The 23,085-nt window shown below is 35.7% G+C and overlaps 2 protein-coding genes and 1 long non-coding RNA gene across 3 annotated transcripts; 2 read left to right on the top strand and 1 right to left on the bottom strand.

Annotated features, from left to right (window-relative positions):
* Positions 1-2,219: 2,219 nt before the first annotated feature.
* LOC147482586 (sulfite exporter TauE/SafE family protein 4-like) lies at positions 2,220-6,586 on the top strand. The gene is made up of 12 exons (XM_086576213.1): positions 2,220-2,455; positions 2,547-2,706; positions 2,902-3,106; positions 3,198-3,258; positions 3,352-3,400; positions 3,503-3,546; positions 3,675-3,761; positions 4,184-4,234; positions 4,319-4,558; positions 5,525-5,618; positions 5,963-6,103; positions 6,293-6,586. The coding sequence occupies exons 1-12, from the start codon at positions 2,279-2,281 to the stop codon at positions 6,370-6,372; spliced, it is 1,389 nt and encodes a 462-aa protein (XP_086432339.1). The 5' UTR covers positions 2,220-2,278; the 3' UTR covers positions 6,373-6,586.
* Positions 5,145-6,684, bottom strand: LOC147482587 (uncharacterized). Its single transcript, XR_015203920.1, has 2 exons — positions 5,920-6,684; positions 5,145-5,805 (listed from the first exon to the last, which is right to left on the bottom strand). It is a non-coding gene; the product is annotated as an uncharacterized LOC147482587 (long non-coding RNA).
* A 754-nt stretch (positions 6,685-7,438) lies between these two features.
* On the top strand, positions 7,439-22,673 carry LOC147482588 (GC-rich sequence DNA-binding factor-like protein). Its single transcript, XM_086576211.1, has 6 exons — positions 7,439-8,472; positions 9,496-9,663; positions 16,911-17,578; positions 17,946-18,228; positions 18,348-18,637; positions 22,069-22,673. Exons 1-6 carry the CDS (start codon positions 7,510-7,512, stop codon positions 22,259-22,261), a joined length of 2,565 nt encoding a protein of 854 aa, XP_086432337.1. The 5' UTR covers positions 7,439-7,509; the 3' UTR covers positions 22,262-22,673.
* Positions 22,674-23,085: the final 412 nt, after the last annotated feature.

Below are 23,085 nucleotides of genomic sequence, written 5' to 3' on the forward strand. Positions count from 1 at the left end.
CGCTCTCCGTTTCAACATTTTCCACCTGAAAATCCTTAGTCATCTTCTCATTCAGTTTTCCATGGACCACCTTGCTATTCTTGGGAAGGAGTGCACATTTACAGGCTTACATATAGCAACATGCTCACATAGAAAATCGCACATCACACGCAAATTTAAGATTGTAGAGTAAAACTACTATGAAAATTTAAGATTGCAAAGTAAAATTTAAGATTACAAAGTAAAATTACAATGAAAATGTAAGATTGCAGAGTAAAACAAAATGACTATGCAAATCTAAGGTTGCAGAGTAAAACTACTATGAAAATGTAAGATTGTAGAGTAAAACTGCTATATGGATCAGACAATGTTTAATAATCGGGATGGCCAATCATGTATACCGAAAGTGAAATAACTTACCAAGAGTTGAATAACGCATCCTGATATAGCGAATGGAGATTTACTATCCCATTTATGAACTTTGGTCATCAACTCTTTGTGGATAGATGTGGCCCATGCAACACTCCACATCGCATCAAAAGACTCCACATGTGTTGGAAATGACCATCCAATTCCACTTGCACCGCTACTGACAAACATGGTCATAACCATGTATATGACTATTAGTCTAGCAACGTCTTCAACAGACTCATTATCTTCTTTGTTGATAATTTTGTTCAATGTAGCTAATACAATCACAGTTGTTATTTTGGCTTCCTTTTTCCAGTATCTTTGCATAAATGGTGAGGCTTCAATAGCATTCTGCCTAAGGGTTCTCGACTGGAATGCCACTATCTTTCCCTGCACTGGAAGGCCAAAAGTAACAGCTACATCTTCTGGAGTCAGCTCCACCCACTTATTTTTTCCGAATTTGAATTTTCGCCTTTTCTTCGAGTAGGCTTGTAAGACTTTGATTATGCAGTGGCTGTGCTTCTCTAACATTGTCTTCGTTATTGTACCATCGTGAAACACCATAAACAACTTTCCAAATGGTGTTTCTTTCAGCTTTGCAATATGGTCATCTCTAAGAGTTTTCTTCAAATCTTGCACAAGACCCAGCAGAGCTACTGCGGAAGATCTAAATGTCTTGTACAACTTCTTTTTGTTTACATTCTGTTATAATGAAAGAAAACAAATTAATAATGAAAATCATCTATGCAAATTTAAAAATGCATAAATATATTACTACGCAATTTTAAGAATGCAGAGTATAAATAATATGAAAATTTAAGAATACATAGTAAATTTTAAGAATGCAGATTAAAAGTATGAAAATTTACAAGATCTGTGACTTTTACATATAACACTAGCATGCACACATAAGATTGAGAACTGACTAACAAACCATTCACATAAATAACCAGTAAATAATTACAACTTAGTTCAACATAAATAGGGGTGTTTTGTTAGTTTGTTCGTATACAGGGAGGTTTTATGTAACTATTTTTTGGTGAGGGAGATTAAACCCAAAATCTGTTCTTGTAGTTACATTATTATTATTATTATTATTATTATTATTATTATTATTATTATTATTATTATTATTATTATTATTATTATTACTTTGTTTTTAAAAAGAAAATACCAACTGTGAATCCAGCAGTGGTTTTTTATTTTTATGTTTTTATACTGTTAGTTTTACAATTGGATTTCAAGTACAGGACTACAGGTAATTGTGGTTCTCGTTTTATTCGGCAGGACATTGTACTACTTTAATTTTGGCAGTACACTGTACATATATATATAACAATGGTGAGGCTACTGGATAGATATTTATTTTTTTACCTAAAAACCTAAAACTATCGAAGTTGAAACAAATTAGAAGGAAAATGTAAAAACCTTGCATCAAAAAATAAAATAATCTACCTGTGTTCGAGTGGTAAAATAACAACAAAATCTAAACGTCAGAGCTCAGCTGGTTGATGGGTTGGTTATTACTTATATTTGTATAACGATTAGAAATAACGAAATTTTACATAGGTAAATAAAAATAACAAACATCAGCAAGTCAATTTGTAAAGAGAATGTTTTGTGGTTGAAGATGATTTTAAGGTTACCGTAGTCCGGAGGTAAACCGTGATTCATGAACCTCTCTCTTATTATATAGCCCTACGCCCCTACCTGGATAAAGACACGTTTTTTATAAACAAACCAAATTGGACTCTCCCTCTCTTGTGTGCTGTCTCAATCTATAACCACGTACAAACTACAAACAGAGACCATAAATAATCTTCTTCTCTGAAATTTTATCTCCACATTTTCTTCTCAGTGTGAAGTAAGCATTACAAACTAGAAAGCCATGGGCACAAAAGGATTGGTTTTATTTCTTATATCTGGTTTCGCAGTTGCCATTCTGTCAGCTCTTTTCATAACCAACCCAAAACACCCTTGTCTTCTTTCTTCTTTTAATTCATCTCAAGATGAATTTGGGCTTGTTCATATCAATGGCCTCAGCGAAACTATCAAAGTTTGGCCGGTAAGTTTCCTGTAACTTTTTCTTGGCCTATTAGTTACTTTGATGTATGTGTAGAAGATTTTAACGTACCATGGTTGCATTTGTTTATTAGGATTTGGAGTTCAATTGGAGGAGTATTTTGGCTACTCTGATAGGATTTTTTGGTTCAGCTTTTGGAACTGTGGGTGGTGTTGGTGGTGGTGGGATTTTTGTTCCTATGTTAAATTTGATTGTTGGTTTTGATACCAAATCAGCTGCTGCTCTTTCCAAATGTAAATTTCCTGTCTTCATGTTTCAAATCTTATTTGCCACCCAACTTTATCGACTAATGACTTTTTGTTACCTTTTCATTGTTTCGTTATAATAAATAGACAAGTCCTAAACAAGATATTTCCTTGTCCCCAATTATGAAGATTTTGCGAATAATTTTATGACGTGGTTCAGAAATTGGGCTTTTGTGTTTGCAGGTATGATAATGGGTGCATCAGCTTCATCAGTATGGTACAATTTAAGGGTACCACATCCAACAAAGCAAGCACCGATCCTCGATTACGATCTCGCTCTACTCTTCCAACCAATGCTCATGCTTGGGATCACAATTGGTGTTTCACTTAGTGTAGTATTCCCATACTGGTTAATCACCATTCTAATCATTATTCTTTTCTTAGGTTTGTTTATTTATTCAAAATTTAATACGTGGTTTTTCCTTTTAGTTTATAAATTAATGTTTTAGACTTTGACACATTTTTTTAACATTGAGTAGGGACTCAACAAGGTCATTCTTTAAGGGAATTCAAATGTGGAAGGAGGAGACCATTTTGCTTGTATGTCTTTGACTCATCGTTGAATTATTAAGATTGAAATTTGTCAAGAAACATGAGTAACATTCCAATCAACCCCTTTTTCTTGTTTTGCAGTTAGAGTTGGATGCACAGAAGCATGCTCCATTGAACTCTCATAAAGAACGTAAGACCCTGAGATGACCATAACATATCACAAATTAAACCATTTATGATTTTGGCTTGTGATATGGAGATTTTATATGCTAATTTGATTTATGTTTTGCAGTTCTAATTGAACCATTTCTCCATAAAGAAGAAAAATCTGGACTGGTGAGCGACTCATATTGATCTGTTTTTTATTTGATTTAACAATTTACTAGGTTTTTTTTTATGGGTAATTTACAGAAGAATTCAACACCAGTTTTCTTTGTTTGACCATTTCTACCTATCAATTTCAGGAAATACTTCGGTTCAACCTCAAATGGAAAAGACTTCTGGCGCTTTTTGCTGTATGGGTTTCTTTTCTAGTTCTACAGGTCATCAAGGTAACATCAGTCCTTTTGATATGATAATCCTAATTAAATGGTAGAACTATTAGTTTTTTAGGAGTTGTTTAGCTTTTAAAACCTCCTTAGTCTATATATGAGGTTATATAACATATACATTTACTACTTGAGGAGCTGCTTAGCTTTCATGAACTCCGTATTCGACATTACTTGTCTCATACTGGAAGTTTAAAATTCTGAGATATTTTGATCTTAGCCAAGTTTTCTACGGTGATAGCAACCAATAAAACTCAAATACTAAATTACCCAATCAGTGTTAGCAGTGGGTTGGTAGCTTGCCACATATCAGAAAGATACATATTGTTATTTCACTTTCACCACATTTAACTCTCCTAGTCACCAACTACGCTGGCACTATATGGCTCGATGGTTTTGACCAACCATTTTGTTCTTTTTTCCAGAATGATACAAAGCTTTGCAGTTTATGGTACTGGGTACTCAACATATTACAGGTAGGTAGGCCCTTTTATGATTTAACGTCTCAGAATGATTGTGATATATGGGTCCGGTTTGGTGAGAGCGACAATTTTGTGTAGATACCAGTGGCACTGGCAGTCTTTGGATACGAAGCAAGGAAGTTGTATACGGAGTCTAAGAAGAGAAGGATGTGTGGGAACACTGAATCAGTTTGTGAAGCTGAGATTCAGTGGACAGTTCTCAACATTGTTTTCTGTGCACTGTGTGGCATGTTAGGTGGTACAGTTGGTGGTTTACTTGGATCTGGTGGTGGTTTTATCTTGGGCCCACTTCTTCTTGAGCTTGGTGTCATCCCACAGGTATGTTAAGGTCATCAAAATTCAATATTACAAGACCATATTTAGAAATTGAAACTCTTTGTTGTCCTTTGTTTACCTTAAAATTTTGTGTTAGCTTTTTAAAGTAGAGTAGGCAATCGTTCAAGGAATTACTATATTTTCACGACTCTTAATAATAATCTTAATCAAGTGCAAAAACGAGCAATTACATCTGATCTGTTTCCCTTTCTTTTTTCTTACTAGGCCGAAAAATGTTCTTTTGTGGTGTCAAAATGGACCAGATCTTTGGCCTTGGTGCCACATGACTGGTCTCTTGTCTGATGTCTGTCACAACTTGCAATCACAACTTGCAAATTGCAATACAGCACATGGTAATAGACTAATAGGACAATGAAGATAGTTCGCATCTTGTGGACCCGGCCTGCTTCTTAATTATGTGCGTCCATAATGGAGATCAACATATTTGAAAGAAAGAATGTCTCAAATTCAGTGTGGACCGGCAGGCCCTCAAAGTGCCCATGAGATTCCTATCCTGACAATCTCTCACAAGCAAACAAAACATTAGATTACTAACTTATTTATATAGATTTAGATAGAAAAAAAAGGTGCATTAGATTACTAAATTATTTATATTTTTAGGATATATGGTAGAATCAGGTCGAGAGTCGAGACTTGTTGGCAATCTCGGTTTATTGTCTAAACATATTGCTTCAAAAATATTTGATCTCCAACATTCATTGGGTATTGAAGATATAGTTAATTAGAAGTTTAGAACCATCAGCTTCTAAGTTTGTAGAGTGACAACTATAGATGAAGTCAGATGTTTTTAAGATTATAAAACAACATCATCAGATAAGTTTCTAGTGCTCTAATCCGATCAAAAGACAAACGACCCCGTCCCCTTGGATAAGAATACATATATTCGGATCTACCTTCCCATGCATGCATGCATCTGCTATTCTGATGTACTTTTCACTTGCTGTACAGGTGGCTAGTGCAACTGCAACGTTTGTGATGATGTTCTCGTCATCTTTGTCTGTGGTTGAGTTTTACTTGCTCAAGAGATTCCCTATTCCATATGGTAGGTCCTACTTTCATTGTCTGCAACTCTGCATGGTTGTTGCCTTATTGTTAAAACTTACACATGTACGGACATAGTTACTAGTAACTTTATGATGTGTAATTGTGTAAACTTTCCAAGTATGGAACTGAATTAGATCTGAGAGGCAAGTTTCAGTTTAGATGAGATAATCAAATGGGATTGTACACTGAGTTCGTGGAACGAAAGTTTCAGTTTTAAAAATCAAAATTTAAATATAGTGTAGATGAAATTCAAAAGGATTAATCAAATTCTATAGGGATTTTGAAGATTACCGGAACACTGTACACTCAACTAATATGTCGTTTGCTCTTCTTTTTTCGCAGCTTTGTATCTTATAGCAGTGTCCATATTGGCTGGATTTTGGGGTCAGTTCTTCATAAGGAAACTAATTGCATTTTTAAGAAGAGCTTCCGTCATTGTTTTCATCCTCTCTGCTGTGATTTTTGCAAGCGCCATAACAATGGGTACTTACTCAACACGTGCAAATGTTATTATCAATCTGTTTCAAATTTTCAATTGTGTCATTTATCAACAAGAATTTCGTAGTGAAAGAATTTAAAGATTCGTTCTGTTACGGTTTTTTATTACAAAGTGATCTGAGCTCATTATTTCTTTTAGTTGTAATCTCATGGTATGTTTTTTTTCCTTGGTAGGCGTGGTTGGGATCGAAAAGAGCATTCAGATGATACACCACCATGAGTATATGGGATTTTTAAGTCTCTGTCTGAGCTGATGATCAACATGCTTCAGAATTCAGATCATATATATGATTCAATTCTAGCAAAGACAGTGTTCGAATGGAGCTGGTCAATACCTTATTGACCAACCCAAATAAACTTAAGTACGTATGTAAACCAAAATTGTTGTTTGTGAATAGGGGTGTTAATTGTAAGTAAGCACCCTTTTGAAAGGGGATTTGTGGTAATAAACATGACTGTCTTGTCCAATTTGATTAATTAGAGGAGATCTGGAATTTATTTTATGAAACACGTTGACGCAGTGACCTGGAAACGTTTTTGTTCTTGACTTTGGATTCTACCGACAACGTTGACGCAGCATGGACGCATGCTCACTTTCAAGTTTCAACACGGCATTTATTTTGATTTAAAAATCCACTGAGAATTTAATGCAACATGGATGTTTCGAATTGACAAAAATTAACCTTGCAACGTGCTTCTACAACTGCAAAACTCCCTATATGAAAACAACTGCAAAACTACCTATATGAAAATTAACCTTGCAGAACGCTTCTATATACAGCTGGCACAACATACCCTAAAATACCCAACTTACTCCATAGTCCATACTCCATACCAAGCTTCTGAGGCCCTAATAATCAACACTCGCATGTCCTTATATTAGTACAACAAAATTAAAAAGGGGACGTATATATGATCCTTTGTTCTAGTTTCCAAATAAGAATCCTTGCTCGAAAGATTTATGAAAGTTTATCAAACACACATTTATAAGTTGGAATTGAATTCTATTATAGTGGATTTCCATTCCAATGGTTTCCAACTCCATTCTATTCTTAATTAGAGTTTGGTTGGTCCTTTATCGTTGTTGTTGTCGTCATGTAGAATCCTTTTACATATTCCAATTTATTGTTTATTTCATTTATTTTTTTCCCATTTTATTTCCCAACTCACCTAGCTAAACCTTTTAAAGTTCATCTCTGGAAGCATTATTTTCCATAAAGAGAGAATAAAAACTTAACAGTGGCATCTAGGTAAACAATTTATTAGGCAGAAAATAATTTTTGGGTTTTGGTTTTCTTTCTTCTAAACGAACGGGTCAAAACTTGGCCCAGTCCATTATTTTCCCCTTCTTCTCAAAACAAAAAACTCCCGACCCATCAATATCAATAATAATGAGTAGCAGAAACAAAAACTTCCGCCGCGTCCGCCACGCCGACGACGAAGAAACACCACCACCCACCAAAACCAAACCCCCCAGACGTCTGAGTTTCGCAGACGAAGAAGAAGATGTGACCCGTAAACCCACATCCTCTTCCTCAAAACTCAACACAAGAAAACCATCTTCCTCATCGCATAGACTCACCACACCCAAAACAACATCCTCTTTTGTTACTAATGTTCAACCTCAAACTGGCCAATACACTAAAGAAAAGCTTCTAGAACTTGAAAAAAACACACCAACTCTTTCTCGCCCACGCCATCCTCCTCTTTTTATATTAAAAGGACTAGTGAAGCCCGAGAGTGCCAAAGACCAGGATAATGACAAGGAGGAGTTGTTGGAAGATGGATTAGCTATATTGGGTATTGACCAAATTGATGTACTTGATCAAGCTGCTATTAATGCGATACGGGCCAAGAGAGAGAGGTTAAGAAAGTCGAGGGCGGTAGCCTCCGATTATATAAGTTTGGATGGAGGGAGTAATCATGGGGAAGCTGAGGGTTTAAGTGATGAGGAACCGGAGTTTCAAGGGAGGATCGCATTGTTAGGGGATAAAAAGGGTGTGTTTGAAAGTGTGGATGAGATTGAAATGAGGAATGGGAATGTGAAGGTGGAAGTGGATGAAGATGAGGAAGAGGATAATATATGGGAAGAGGAGCAGTTTAGAAAAGGGTTAGGGAAAAGGATTGATGATGGGTCGAGTATAGTGAATAATAGTGGTTCAGTTAGTAGTCAGAATGTGCAACAGCAGAGTTATGGGTACCATGGGACTGGTTATCAGTCGACGCATAGTGCGACTATTGGGCCAGTGATTGGAGGGAGTTTGGGAGTGTCACGGAGCGCGGAGGTGATGTCGATATCTCAAAAGGCTCAAATTGCTACACAAGCTATGCAACAAAACATAAAAAGGCTTCAGGTATGCTATTGTTGTCTGATTAATAGTTTTTAAGCTTGGAATAGTATGTATATGTTTTAATTTTCTTGTTAAGGTAGTTAGTCAATGAAAACCTTCAAATCTCATTAATAGGTTCAAACATATCATTGATTTTGCGTTGAACTTTACCTTTATGGTTCGCGTATGTTTAGCTATGGGACTATGGGTATATAGACAATTCAACTAAATAGAAAAAGAACGTTTATAAAAAAAAAGTACCAAGGGTTCTCCAATGAGAGTAGTAATACTAGCTAATTTATTTGAAATCTCATGTCATCGTTAAATTATCCTTGATGAGGGAGGGAATGATATTAGATAGGTTGAGTACAATATTTCATGGAAGCATTGGACATTTGGTGAGGGTAAGTGATAGATTTTGGAAGATGGTGACGATTTCTTGTTTCTGCTCCCAAATTTGGTGGGATATAGGTGCAGTTTGTCCTTTGTACCGCTTACAAGAACATCCTTTGGAGTTTGGAGAGTATAGTTGATACTTCTTGTAATAATCAACGCAATGTCATGAACTTTCCCTAGGTAATGGAGTAGAGAACTCTTGCTTGGGAAGACCTTTGGGCTGGGGATACCTTTGTGACTGAATTCATGAGATCTTTCTCATCTCCACTATTGCTTCTTTAGCAAAAGGTTTTTGGATGATTGGGACTTTAAGGATTTGACATCAGTCACGGCTATACAAGGGGCTCATTAGGTTGCAAGCATTCTTGCCAAACACGTGGACGGGTTCCGGAGACGGTGGATTATCTTACGAGCTTATTTACTTTCATAAACTTTAAACTTTCGCTTTGGTAAAACCGGTAAACTGATCGATTATTAAAATGGAAGAAGTTGCAGGTAAAAGTGTTGCACCAGAATTTTTTAAATCAAAATTTCTGTTCTGTTACGATTTCCTAATTGGTAGACATCCATCAGTGGTAGAAATTTCAATTTCAGGATAATTGAAATATGATTTGAAGTTTTGAACGCTCATCCATTTGTTCTTTTCATCAGGAGTCTCATGGAAGAACCACATCATCGATTGATAAGGTTGAAGAAAGTTTATCATCATCATTGTCGAATATCACTGATCTTGAAAAGTCTCTATCAGCTGCTGGTGAGAAGTTCATCTATATGCAAAAGCTTCGTGACTTTGTTTCTGTTATATGTGACTTTTTAAAGGTATGAGTTTCAATCTAATTCTTTCAGCATGCAGTTTTGTGTGTGTCTCTTGTTTGTTGCTTCTTTCAGCATGCAGCCTCTATGAATTTTTTTTAAGAATATAGATGAAGATATAAATAATTGTTACTGTTTTCATTATATTTATCTTTTCTACTGAAGCATAAATTTCTTAAACTTTGTTATAGTACATTGTAAAACATGTCATGTTGCATTGTCTTGTCATCCTTATGATGCAATAGCAAATACATTTTCGTTATCCTGGTAGGAGTCGAACCCAATACCTTGGGTGAACCTCCTAACTCTTAACCAAAGAACCAGTAGGCCACTGGACACCATGAAGAACAAAAACCCAATTTATCTTTGACGAGATTCCTGTCATGAAACTTGTTTTGTGGTGGTGAGGTGCATCTAATAGTGTTTAGTGTCTACTAGCAAAATGCACGTATTCTGCGCGTTAATCAGTTAATGACAAAGAAAGTACATGAACATAACATACTACCGGCTTAACCCAACCCAGAACTTTCAGCAGGATAACTATCTAGGCAGTAATTGTTTTTTCACTAATCACACATGCCAGAAACATGAACTCTTCTCCTAATTTCTATAAACTCAAATAAACCAATATCAAAGTACTTAATGTGGAATAAAAGGTCCAAGGAATTCCAAGTATCCTTGAAAGAAGGAGATGGACGGTATCACTGTAATTTGATTATGATAGGACATATATATATCACTGAAAATATATATTATGATGGATGGTATATCACTGAAAATAAATTTTGATTAAGGACAGATCACGAATACTTGTGAATACTTTGAGACTGCATATCACAAAAAGAAAAAAAAAGAAAAAAAAAATAAAATCTCTATTCGTTTAGAATTCAGCACAAAATGCTCTTGAAATTTCTTCATTTGCATTGACGTTAGAAAAGAAAATTAATAGTTTGTTAGAAACATGTTCAGTGACTCAGTTTTCACCAACACGCTATTCATCTCTCAGTTAAAAGTTATATGGTATATACATAAATGGACCAAATGTCAAATGTGTTTGCTTAGAAAGAAACATATGCATACCAACCTGCCTCGTACAGACCTAATGCTTTAGTAGTTTGGATCTACCTCCAAACTACATACTTCTTTGAGTGCATATAACCTTGCACCACCCAGTGAACAATGCTGATAAATTTAGATTGTTTTTAAAAAATAAATAACAACAAACAAACAAAACGATTTAAAAAACAGAAGATGACAATGCAGATGAAGGCTCTAATGTTGTTGTCTTCTATCTCGGCGCGTATTCAGCGTTACCTCTGCATCCGTGGATAGGTAGGTAGCTCCTTAGCGCCAGTGAACACCATCCTCTAATAATTTTGGCATAATCTTCCTTGTTCTACTGACATTCCAACATTTTAATTGGATCGTGTTGTAGACTTGTCAAGATAAAATCCAACTCAATGGAAGAAATTCTTACCAAAAGCAAGACAACCAATTTTAATACTGAAAATCAAAACAATAATTACAGAACTCGTAAGCATTCCAAGTTACCAACTAACTGAAACAGCCCACTGAAAGTATTAAAAATTTTTCTCTAAATATTATCATGGACAAATTAATATAATAATACTTTAGAGTTCAAGGTGGCACAATGAAAAGCAAAAACCTAATCAAGTAACCTAACTGAATTGGCTAACATTGAACTGAACAATGTTAGTGTGGTTATAATCTACTTGGGCCAGCGGTTGAATACTCACTCCACAATTTGCTAGAACTACCCAATTGATTGGCCTAAAATTGCACTACGAACCATTATCTTTTACAAGTCATCCCACGTCCCAAATTCTGATCCAACACATCCAAGTATACAACACTTTCATATATCTAAAACTATGCAATTTCAAACGAAATTCTTTGTTACCAATATGTGACAACCCAATGAAAGTACCCACTAACACCGAAATTTAGATTACGAGGATGCTCATAATGTAATAAACCCAATATGGTCTAAGCTAATATGATTTTCCAAACTGAACCCAACATAGAGAGGAAGGATCATCTTCCTTAGGTGGAAGTATTAGAATGAAAAATAATAAGCAATTATTATTATTATTTTTTTAGAGAGGTGGTGGTCGGGGACTCACTGTGTCAGCGTGTCGCGATTCCAAACATGCGAATACTTGTTTTGAAGTCACATAAAGTGAATAAAATGAAAGTACTTGTACAGTTGTACCTTGGAAGTCACTGGAAATAATATGTGAAGAATAAAATGAAAGGAACTAATTATCATGTACTTAAAAAGATAAAGGAATTGAACCTTCATTGATGGTCTTAGGTATGAGTTTGTCAATGGCCTTGGAGACAGTTGTCCAGCGTTCTTGACTTGTGAAGATCGCGAAGAGGGTTACAACAATAAACTCTAGCAGTATGCTCATATTTTCATCCATGTTTGAAGCTAGTATTGTTCACTAACACATAAAAAGTATAGAAAGGAAGAGAGATAATTAGTGGATTAACAAATGAGTGGAACAATAAACAGTTAGTACTCTTATACTATATGTATAGTGTACATCAATGAGTATGCTAGCAGCATGGCAGATCACAAAAACACTATGGTAGACATGTGGCATTACTAAGGCAGTGATTCGACCAGCGTTGCCAAAAGAAATTAATAACATGGATTGTTGAACCACATGCATAACCATTCCCGAATGTCTTGGTAGATTTCGTCGAAAATAAATAATAGTTACAACAACTTATAATGTATGACCGAACCCCATTTATAAGATTTAAGAAGTCTTTAAACTACCATCATCAAAAGAGCTAAATAACTAACAAACCAAAACTACGGATGACAAAACTGCACAAAGAAAAGAAAAAGATGGTTGCCTTGGCTAGTATGCCTATACTTGCATTCGAAAAAAATATATTCTTAGAAACCAGTAAAACACAACCATCATGGCCGCCAAAACCTCCATGACCACTGCCAAAAGCACAATGATCGTTGATGTCTTATCTATTTTTTCAAGTCACGCAAATATTCTTTATATCAATGTTAGCTTTGTGATCATTATTACCTAGGGATATATACGAACTTACTTTATCAAGACGGTTATAAAGAGTCAGCAATTGGTCTTACTGTAAGTGAATAGAACACAGTGTAATGAATGTATACACCAATTTTCAAGACAAACAGTTCGAATACAAAGTTTTTTAGCTTCATTATTTGGGCCTCGTTATTAGATGTCACATGAGGTTGTAGCATGACCATCCAGGAATTCAGAAGCTAATATCTGTCACAAAGCTAATATCTATTCATTTTTACAATAAGTACACCAAACTAATATTTGTCAAGTATTTGCAAAGTTGTATGATGGAGAGACGTAATGACTTTAGTGGTAGCAAAACTAATATTTTCTAGCATTAGGTAAGACAATGAATAGGACCATAAAAAATTTGGCATTTTTGCACTTATTACCCAATAACAAACCAAAGTATTGAACAATGTCAAGCCATGCTGATTAACAAATATTAAATCTTATATATGGTAATATTTTGAGTTATACGTTTTGATAATATGATGCCAATTATATATATAATTCATTTTGAGTAATTTGCTATATATATATAAAGAAACTTTGCTCCATGTGAGATCGCTCACACCTACTCATAAAATTGATCTACTTGTGTTTGTAGGCTGGTGTTAAATTCTCAAGAGAAACCAACACTAATCAATCTATTATTGGATTAACGAATGATCATGTTACCTTAAAAACTGCATACCATTTCTCTTCGTCCTTGCGTGTTGTGTTCTCATAGCTTTGGCTCTCCCAATAAAATAAGAAACATCAACCCCTTCAATAGTATTACCGAAACCAAAATTAACTCAAAAAAATGCAAACAAATTTCAATCTATTATTGGATTAACGAATGATCTTGTTACCTTAAAAGCTGCATACCATCTCTCTTCATCCTTGCACGATGTGTTCTCATAGCTTTGGCTCTCCCAATAAAATGAGAAACAACAACCTTCAATAGTATTACCGAAACCAAAATTAACTCAAAAAAATTGCAAACAAATTTGTTTACATTAGAATAAGGTTACACACTAAATATTTTACGTCAAATCTGAAGTTGCATCTAAAATTAAAAAAAAATTGAGATATGAATGTCTTGATTAGTATATATGACCTCCGGTCGCCTCCATCATCATAGAATTTCATGTGAATTTTGTTCTACAGTTCATACTCACGAAACCTAATTGCACAGACCTTGAGATATTACTTTCGTCCTAATTCAATCGAGATCCTAAATTAATAGTCATTTGGATTTTCCTCCAGCAAATATTGTCAAACCTGCAAGCAATTACTAAATCTTATTTTGATCCATTCCAAGTGGCAAAATTGAAAACTCAAAGTAATATATCTTAGAAAGTTTTAAGAGAGTAAGAATGTGTAATCAGATACTATTTGGGAAGTCACAACTTCAAGGTTACAGATGGGATATGCATGTGCACAACATCTATTGTGATCAACACAGCATGTAGCACTTTCAAGTCCGCAGCATCCCCATGGAATGCAATACCTATCATATTCATACACGCAACAACAGGTGCTACCCTTATGGTAGGATTACGTAGTAAGGGGGTAGGGGAGGAGGGGGGATCACATGTTCGGGCTGGTTCTGCTCCTCTCTTGTAGGGTACGAAGCCAGACAAACCTACTGCTACTACTTTATCAAAAATAAAATAAATAAACAATGCTATTGCTACTGCTACTGCCAGCGGCATTATTTACGCTCTGAACTGATACACCCATTCTCTCCCAATAGTTTGCGCCCCATTAAGCCATAAGTACTTCACACTATAAGTTAGTCCACGCCATAATTTGGTAATACAAACAACAACTTTGATTGTACTTAATCAAGTTGCATGTGGCGTGTGTAAGAACAAAATAACACAACCCTACTATGAATGAAAGAAAAAGTACTTCATATTAGATTGCAATTTCATTTGGTCAACAAACACATACAACTGGAAAAATTGAAATCAAGACATTGCTAGCACTTGTTGAGTGTATTTTTTAGAATCTACAACTCCCTACATCGCCATGTTAGTAAATGGGCAAGTGTAAAAACACGATTTTAAGCTTTTAATACTAAACTTAAAAGAATGCTTTGGTTGCTCACTTCCTCCTTTGTAAATAAAAGAGTTATAACAAAATGAAAATTGGTACCAATGCCATCAACAAAGAGAGACATCATGGAAGGATCGGAGTTCTAGAATAAAAAAATAAACCCAAAAGTTGAACTAAGAATTCTGATGGGCGGATTTAATACAAAACGACATTTAACAATCAAAACACAAATACAAACACCTTAAAAATCAATCAACAAATAATCACCGCTGGCTGGGAATTCTAATGATGGGGGACTTGGTAGTATCTTAAAAAAGTTGAATATCGTTTGTTGCTTTTTTTTCTCTTATTGGTTTGGGGCTGTTCCATCATCATGGATCGTTCACATGAAGTCATGGATATCGTGAAAATTTCATAGGTCCAGCCAACTGAAGAGGAGCCAAAACAGGGCCAACCTCTTTTTTCACCGAAATATCTCTGTCCACCAACCCATTCTCCTCCTCATTTCTAAATATTGGCAAATCCATAAATTCTCATCGACTCACATCTTCTAGAAGCTTAAATAGCATAACCTTATTATCAACCTCAATATCAAATTCACATGATACTGATGAATTCCAAATCCCAATCCTTTAAGAATTGCCTCTTTCAAATCCTATAAACACAAATAAAAAGTTAAATTAGTGAATTAAAAATGAATTAATTCGAGTTGGGATTGATTAAATTACTTGCAGAAAGAGAATATACTACTGGGGCCTCAAGGATCTGCTATGGTAACCTCAATGCCTGGTTCAATCTGGATGGAAGTGATTTGTTTCACAACTTCGGACGAACTCAGAAGATCAATAACCCTCTTGTGGACACGCAGCTCAAAGCGGTCAAAGGTGTTTGTACCGTTTCCACAGGGAGATTTCCTGGTTGTGATTTTTAGAACTTTGGTGGGTATTTTGACCGGTCCTTTCACCTTTAGAGCTTTAGTCTTTGCACCAGTCATAAGATCAGCACATTGAAGAGAGCGAGCATTCATTCATACGGTTTAAGAGAGTGGGGAGACGGGACATTGGTAATTAAGTCGTGTTTATTAATGGTAATACAGTCCGTATTAATGGTAAGGCATACCTTGCGAACATTTCAATATGGTGCGTGTATTTGGTTTTTGACTTGAAATTACACAAACGCCCTGTTTTACTTTCTTTCAACTTAAGGGTATAAATGGAAGTGAAAACTGAAATGACAAAGTAGTCCATTTTAATGGCTTTGAACAATTTTTTTAAAATATTTGATTAAGGGTATTTAGTGGTAGAAAAAAGGCTGGTCTAATTTAAGCGGCCAGGTTAATTATGGTGTACTTTAGTAATACAGATGATGTGCTTATTTAGGAATCTTAATTTGTATTTCCTTTCAATATCTGACTTTGGAGTGGTGAAGTTGGATAAAAGGGCAGTTTCAGAAGTTTATGTTGGTCGCAAGTGGCATCTGAAATAGATGTACTGTAGACTGTAGTATTCCTTGTATTAAATATTGAGAGAAATGGCTTGGTTGTTGATTAGTGTTATTTCTAGGATTGAATAAGATAGGTCTAGAATACTTTTGTGACTAGTTCGTTTGCGGCTATGCATAAGTCACGATCCAGATAATGGAACAAATTTTAGGTTTGATTTTGGGGATGATCTTCTGAGTTCTGACCATATAAATCATCTTCACAAACAGGAACTACCGACTAAAGAGTGGTTTCTTATAATTCCCAGTGACAAGAATCCTGTTTTGGACATCGGATTTTTGTAAATTGATGTTTTATAGCAGACAGTTATGAAGCACAATCTTCATCTTTGTTTGTTCTTCTCTTGAGCTAGATTATCTAGATCTATACCATCGAATTAGTCACCATGTAATTCTCTGGTTGACAGATGAAACCAGTTATCCTTATTGACAATTCTGACATGTGATAGTATCTTTAGTGATTAACATAAAAGAGCTGCAACTTTGATGGTATTGATATTACTACCTGTTTCATATTACTACCTGTTTCTTTAACTAGTGTCCATAGTACTATAACATGCGTATCATGTATTTGTAGCAGTTTTTTGTGTACTAAAATTTGGTATATTTTTCTTTCAGCATAAGAAGTCTTACCTAGATGAGCTTGAAGACGAAGTGCGGAAACTTCAAGAAGATCGTGCTTCAGCAATTGTAGAAAGAAGAAAGAATGATAGTACTGATGAAATGAATGAAATAGAGGCAGCTATAAGTGCAGCAAGGTCAGTTCTAAAGAAAGGTGATAGTAGCGCAGCAATGGTTGCTGCTGCCACTGCAGCGCAGGCTGCAATGAAAGACCAATCTAATCTACCTGTTGAGCTAGATGAATTTGGTAGAGATAAAAACTTGCAAAAAAGGTTGGATGTCATGCGAAGAGCTGAAGCTCGAAAACAAAGGAAGGCTAAAGCTGACTTACGGCAAGTGCAATCTGTTGGAGATGATAATGCATATCACCGTGTAGAAGGGGAGTCGAGCACAGATGAGAGTGACAGTGAAAGCATCTCATATCGAGACAATCGTGATAAGTATCTGCAAGTGGCTGAAGAATTATTCAGTGATGCATCTGAGGAATATTCCCAACTTTCTGTTGTGAAAGAAAGGTTTGAAAAATGGAAGCAGCTTTACTCACCTAGCTACCGTGACGCATATATGTCTATAAGTGTCCCTTCTATCTTCGCCCCATATGTGAGACTAGAGCTTCTGAAATGGGACCCACTCAATGAAGACAAAGATTTCAATGATATGCAATGGTATGTAGTTTATCTCATGGTCCACAGTTTATCAATTTAACAACACTCTTCTGATAAGGTTAGACACGTTGAAATGATTTGATTTTTTTTGTGGGGATTCTACAAAAAGTTGCCATTAGTTCATTGTATATGTTGACTTTTAGGGAGGGATGTCAAATTGCCAACCTAGCCTGACCGTGGAAAACATAAAAATGGTTGGTCCTGATCTGCCTGCTTGGCATGTGCATAGCCAAATTCTTAACTTTATATGGTGTTTATGTGTGGGACATGGAATCATGATGTTTGGCTTGTTTAAGCATTCTATGACACCGTTTAAATTTTATTTATCTCTTCCCTTTTTCTTACAATCGATTTTCTCGCTTTCTAGGCATTCTTTATTGTTTCATTATGGTGTGCCCAAAGATGGAAGTGACTTCAATGCAGATGACCCTGATGGTAACCTTGTTCCGGGACTGGTGGAAAAGATCGCACTTCCCATCCTGCATCATCAAATTGCTCATTGCTGGGATATACTAAGCACGAGAGAGACGAAAAATGCAGTTTATGCTACAGACTTAGTTATTAATTATGTTCCGGCATCCAGTGAGGCTCTACGGGAATTATTGGCTGAGATTCACACTCGTTTTGCTGATGCCATTGCCAAGCTTACTGTATGCCCTTTAAGCTCTAACTAATGCAACCTATGTTTATTGAAAGAGTACATATTTTGATTCTTCTTGAATCATTTTACTATAGTGTATTTTGTGATCCTTTTTCTGACACCAATTAGGTTCCAACATGGACTCCACTTGAAATAAAAGCTGTGCCAAACGCAGCACGTGTAGCAGCATATCAGTTTGGGATGTCCATTCGTTTGCTGAGAAATATATGCTTGTGGAAAGATATACTTAGGCTGCCAACTCTAGAGAAGCTGGCTCTTGATGAGCTCTTGGGTGGGAAGATCCTGCCTCATGTACGAAGTGTCATATCCAATATTCATGATGCAATTACAAGGACCGAGAGGATTATAGCATCCATGAGTGGAGTCTGGGCAGGTCCTGGTGCAATGGGGGTGCGCAGGTGAAAATTTCTCTTCTTATGCAGACTTCTAGTAATAATAGAATTTGAAATGCGTATTTTGAAATGAAATAATATAATTTTGTTAGGCTTGTAGATGTTATTGTTTCATCTTGTTCTTTTCTGATAAAATCTAAGGACTGGCTATTGTTGAGTGCAACATGTACTTTTGTTACTTGTTTTATATGTTATTGGCCTTTAGTTATACATATGCTTCCTGTGATTACTCATTAGCTGTGGTGCAGTCTTCTCTCAATTGAATAATGCTTGAATCCATCATCTTGCTTGCTTTGACTTGCTTCTTCTCCGTTCAAGACTTTCTAATTTCAAGTTCTGATGCTTTGAATCCCTTGACCACCTATTTAGTTGTTGATGATTTTTTTAAATGTTACATTTTTCATTTTTTTGTTACTATTTTCTTTATTGATAACCTCAGTTGACTGTTAATTTTCATTGTTTAGTTTTAGCTAGTGTTTAGCTTCAATGACAAGTGAAGCTTCAGTGACTGTTAATTTGATTATTTTATTTAGTGTTTTTGTTATTTTGTACATGTACATAGTGAATTTTCACTTTGCAATTATTAAGAGAGAAAACACCTTTACTCAATGGCAAGTTTGCGTATATATATATATATTTTTTCAATGGAGGTTTTTCTTTCTTCTTTATTGGAGTCCTGGCCATTCAACAATGAGCTGGATTGCGGCCGCCTTCTTCTTCTTCTTCTCCTCCTCCTCTTACAAGAGGTTTCTGTTTGAGCATATGAGAGTATACATTGGAGTCATTGTGATTTTGCATTCAGGGAGCATAATATGCCTCATGTATAGGGGATTCTGTTTATGCAGTTGAAGTCTCACAAGCGCCTCGCACCGAAGGCCTCCTAGGCTCTTGCCTAAGTCCGTGTAGGCCCATCACCTTGCCCTAGGCTCACCTCCAACGCCTAGGTAGCGCCTGCACTGTCAACTCTGAGTTTTCTTTCAGCTAGGGGAAATTCCTTTTTCTTGCATCTGCAAGGTGTAATTCCTCTTATGTTAAGTGGCTTATGAATAGAATTGTCATCTTTTATTCCCATCACTCTTGTGGAGATGGAGCAACTGGAGATGGTGTTTTAGGAGGTTTGTTTGGGGTGGTCATGACGAGAAGAGGAAAATCTATATCGTTAGGGGGATAAGCTTCGGTTTAACAGGAGGAATGGGGTCTTGGGTGCAATGGTTTGTTGTCCATGAACGAAATTTTTTAGGTATTGGTTTGCGGGAGGGTCGTGCTATAAATGCTCTGGCTAAACCTTGGGAGGTTCTGTGGTAAAATAGCTCGACGCTAGGATGATAAAAAGCTAGGTGAAATTATATGGAGACTTGAAGTGCCGCTTAAGGGGGGTCGTTAACATGTGGGAGAAATACATTTAGTGCATAATATTTAGCCCGGGTGATGGGAGTTTTGTTTCTTTTTGGTAATACATTTTGCAGCCATCTATGATATAGCTTGTAACAAGAGTGCTACATTTTTGGATTTTGTTATAAGAGGTGATAGCGGATTGGTATGGGAGGTACCTCAAGAAGAAGGTTTAGTGATTGATAAGTGAATACTTTTACCGATCTTTTATCATGAATCGAGCAAGAACAATTTTTTTTTATTGAGTAGGATGTGAGGGAGTGGATGTCGGATAAGAAAGTGCTCGAAAGGTCCTACAAGTTAATGAGGTAATATCAAACTTCCTAGTTTAAAGAGCTCAAGAGGTACTACAAGATAATAAGATTATATCATACTTTTGTAATTAGGACGTTTTAAATGTAATCTTTCTTTTGAAGGTCCTAGGTTGATTTGAGTCTTAGAGTCTCGCTAAGAAAAATCTATCTTTGAGTGCTTGTAGCATTTATCTTTTTCATAACGATATGTTACTTGTAATAATGAATAAAAGGTAATATAAAATTCTAGGTTACATTGACACGCCGTATCAGACACGGTTACGAATTGTCAGACACGGCAAAATATCAAAATTCGAGGTAAATTACATGCGATATGTGTCCAACACGGACACGTGGATACGTATCCGACACAATTTTTTTTTAAAATATGGCGTGTCCATGTAACCTATATAAAATTAGACTTTCTTTAGAAGAAAGTATATATAATAGATTCCTTCGATTCCTTATATAGTTGCATTCTTTTCATGGATGGCTTCACTTCGACCAATTCAAACCATTCATAAACTCATTTTGAAAGGAGTGGTTGGGTAGTGATTGCTCTTTTTGCAATATGGTAGGTTAAGATCTGGACCGTGTTATTGTTCTTTGCTCGGCGGTTTATTAGAGAATTTGGGGTCTCTTCTTCTCTTCTTTTAACAAGCCTTCAGAATAACATAATGGGTGCCCGTTGGGTAGGGTTGTCATTGTCTATCCAGTATCTATAAGAGCAAAATGGATAGCGGATCATCTTTCGAAGGGAACTGCGTTGTGTTGTGGAAGGAGTTTAATAGGTGGATTTTTGAAGAAAACGACAAGTAAGTGCATACTATCTTGGTGGAAATCAAAGAGACCTTGTAGTAGTGGTATGGGAGTGTCACATCTCTTAGGGATCTGAGACATCCTTACTTCATATCGTATTGGGATGTTATTGCTGTTATGTAGTTAGCATCTTTGTAAGGCTTGTGGTGGTATATTTATCCGTTAACTCCTTCTTAAGGTGGATTTGGCCGTAACTTTGTACTCTTGTTATTGGAATATCATTACCTTTTATCGACCCAAAAAGAAAAGAAATAGTAATAAAAATCTCGGGATTTATTTTAGGGGACGTTCTCTTTATTCCTTTTGTTTCTTGTTATACTTCATTTGGCTTTATTTTTGCAATTTTTTTTTTTCATTTTTTTTTTGTCTCCTTTTCCTTTTGTTTCCATTTGGACAACTTAGACTCTTATGATCTTATCAAGTTTTTATCTGGAGGATTTGACTCCTGTTTGCTGTCTAAGATTACATTTTTATATGAACAATAGGTTTGATGTAGAACATAGAGCCTATGTTTATTATCTAATTGTTTTTAGTAAATCCAAATATTCTAAACACAAGTTATTTTCGTTTTTATTCTTTAAGCCTAATTTAGAAGTGTCTAGAAGTTTAGTTTGTGAGTTCTAGTAGTCTTAGAAGGTTACTATTATGATATAGATAGATTAGGAAATTGTTTCTTAGTTTTTTTATTAGGTTTTTAAGATGATTTGATAGAGTTATCTATATAAAGAGCTTCATGGGCGAAAATTGGAATCAACTCTTCAATATTATCAATAAACTTATGTTTCAATTTATTTCTTTTATGTTCCAATGAACTTTTAATATCGCTTCCGCTACGTCAAATTTGTAGATGACAGGTTAATTGAAAAAAATACTAATATAAGTTCTGTTCTTGTGAGTTCTGAGTGCTGATGGGGTTCAAATTTTTTGTTTCAGCCAAAAATTGCAAGCTTTAGTGGATTACGTGTTAACGCTTGGAAAGACACTAGAGAAGAAGCATATGTCAGGTGTGAGTGAGAGTGAGACGAGTGGGCTTGCTCGTCGGTTGAAGAAGATGCTAGTTGAGCTTAATGAATATGATAGGGCCAGGGCCCTAGCTCGAGGTTTCCAGCTGAAGGAGGCACTTTAAATATTTGCATTAACCTACTGCCGGACCTTTTGTTGCCTCCCCTCTCTTTCCACTAGGCTTCTTTCATTAAAGGCAATACTTGCTTATTACAACCATGTTAGGCAATTGAAGCGTTTATTTAGCTTGTAGTGCGGTTATGTTGTTTCATCGTCATTGAGGCAGGCCTGTGAATTTTTTTCCAATTTTCAAGTCAAGTGTAATGTGAATTCTTTGCAGTGGCTGAATCTTGTAACAGTTTCGAACTTTTGTAACTTCACTCTATCAAAAGAGTACATATATGTAGTTAAGAGGCTCTAACTGTGTGAACTATGACTTACTTTTGCCTCATTTGATGTCGTTATATCCTCTGCAGTGACAGCCATGAGGGATTCTTAATTCATTGATCACACTAATGAATTACACAGTTGTAACATGGGTGTTGTAGATTAATTAAAATGTCATCATCGTTTACCTCTTGTTTATATCTTTAGTTGATTTCAGTGGAAGTTTGGTTGTGATCAGCAGCTGCAGAAGTGTTGTTTTGTATTTATTAATGCATTCATGTATTATGTGAGTTTTAAACATCTAATGTTGAGATGTATCTAGTTATTGAAAAAAGAATGTTGAGATGTATCAGCCCTAAAGGTTGGATTGATCTCATTGCAGTGGTCCTGTTAGTTGATGACTTAGCACAGAAGAAATAAAGAGTGTGGAAGCAGGTGAACCTATTGGAAATTCGGCCCCTCTTTGAACTTTTGAAGATAGTGAGCTTTAAATTCAAGTTTTCCCTTTTGGAATGATGTTTATTCTTGCCTATCCTGGACAGCAATCATTGTGCAGTTATT

The sequence above is a fragment of the Coptis chinensis genome, chromosome 8, assembly GCF_015680905.1.
Source record: "Coptis chinensis isolate HL-2020 chromosome 8, ASM1568090v1, whole genome shotgun sequence".
NCBI lineage: Eukaryota > Viridiplantae > Streptophyta > Magnoliopsida > Ranunculales > Ranunculaceae > Coptis > Coptis chinensis.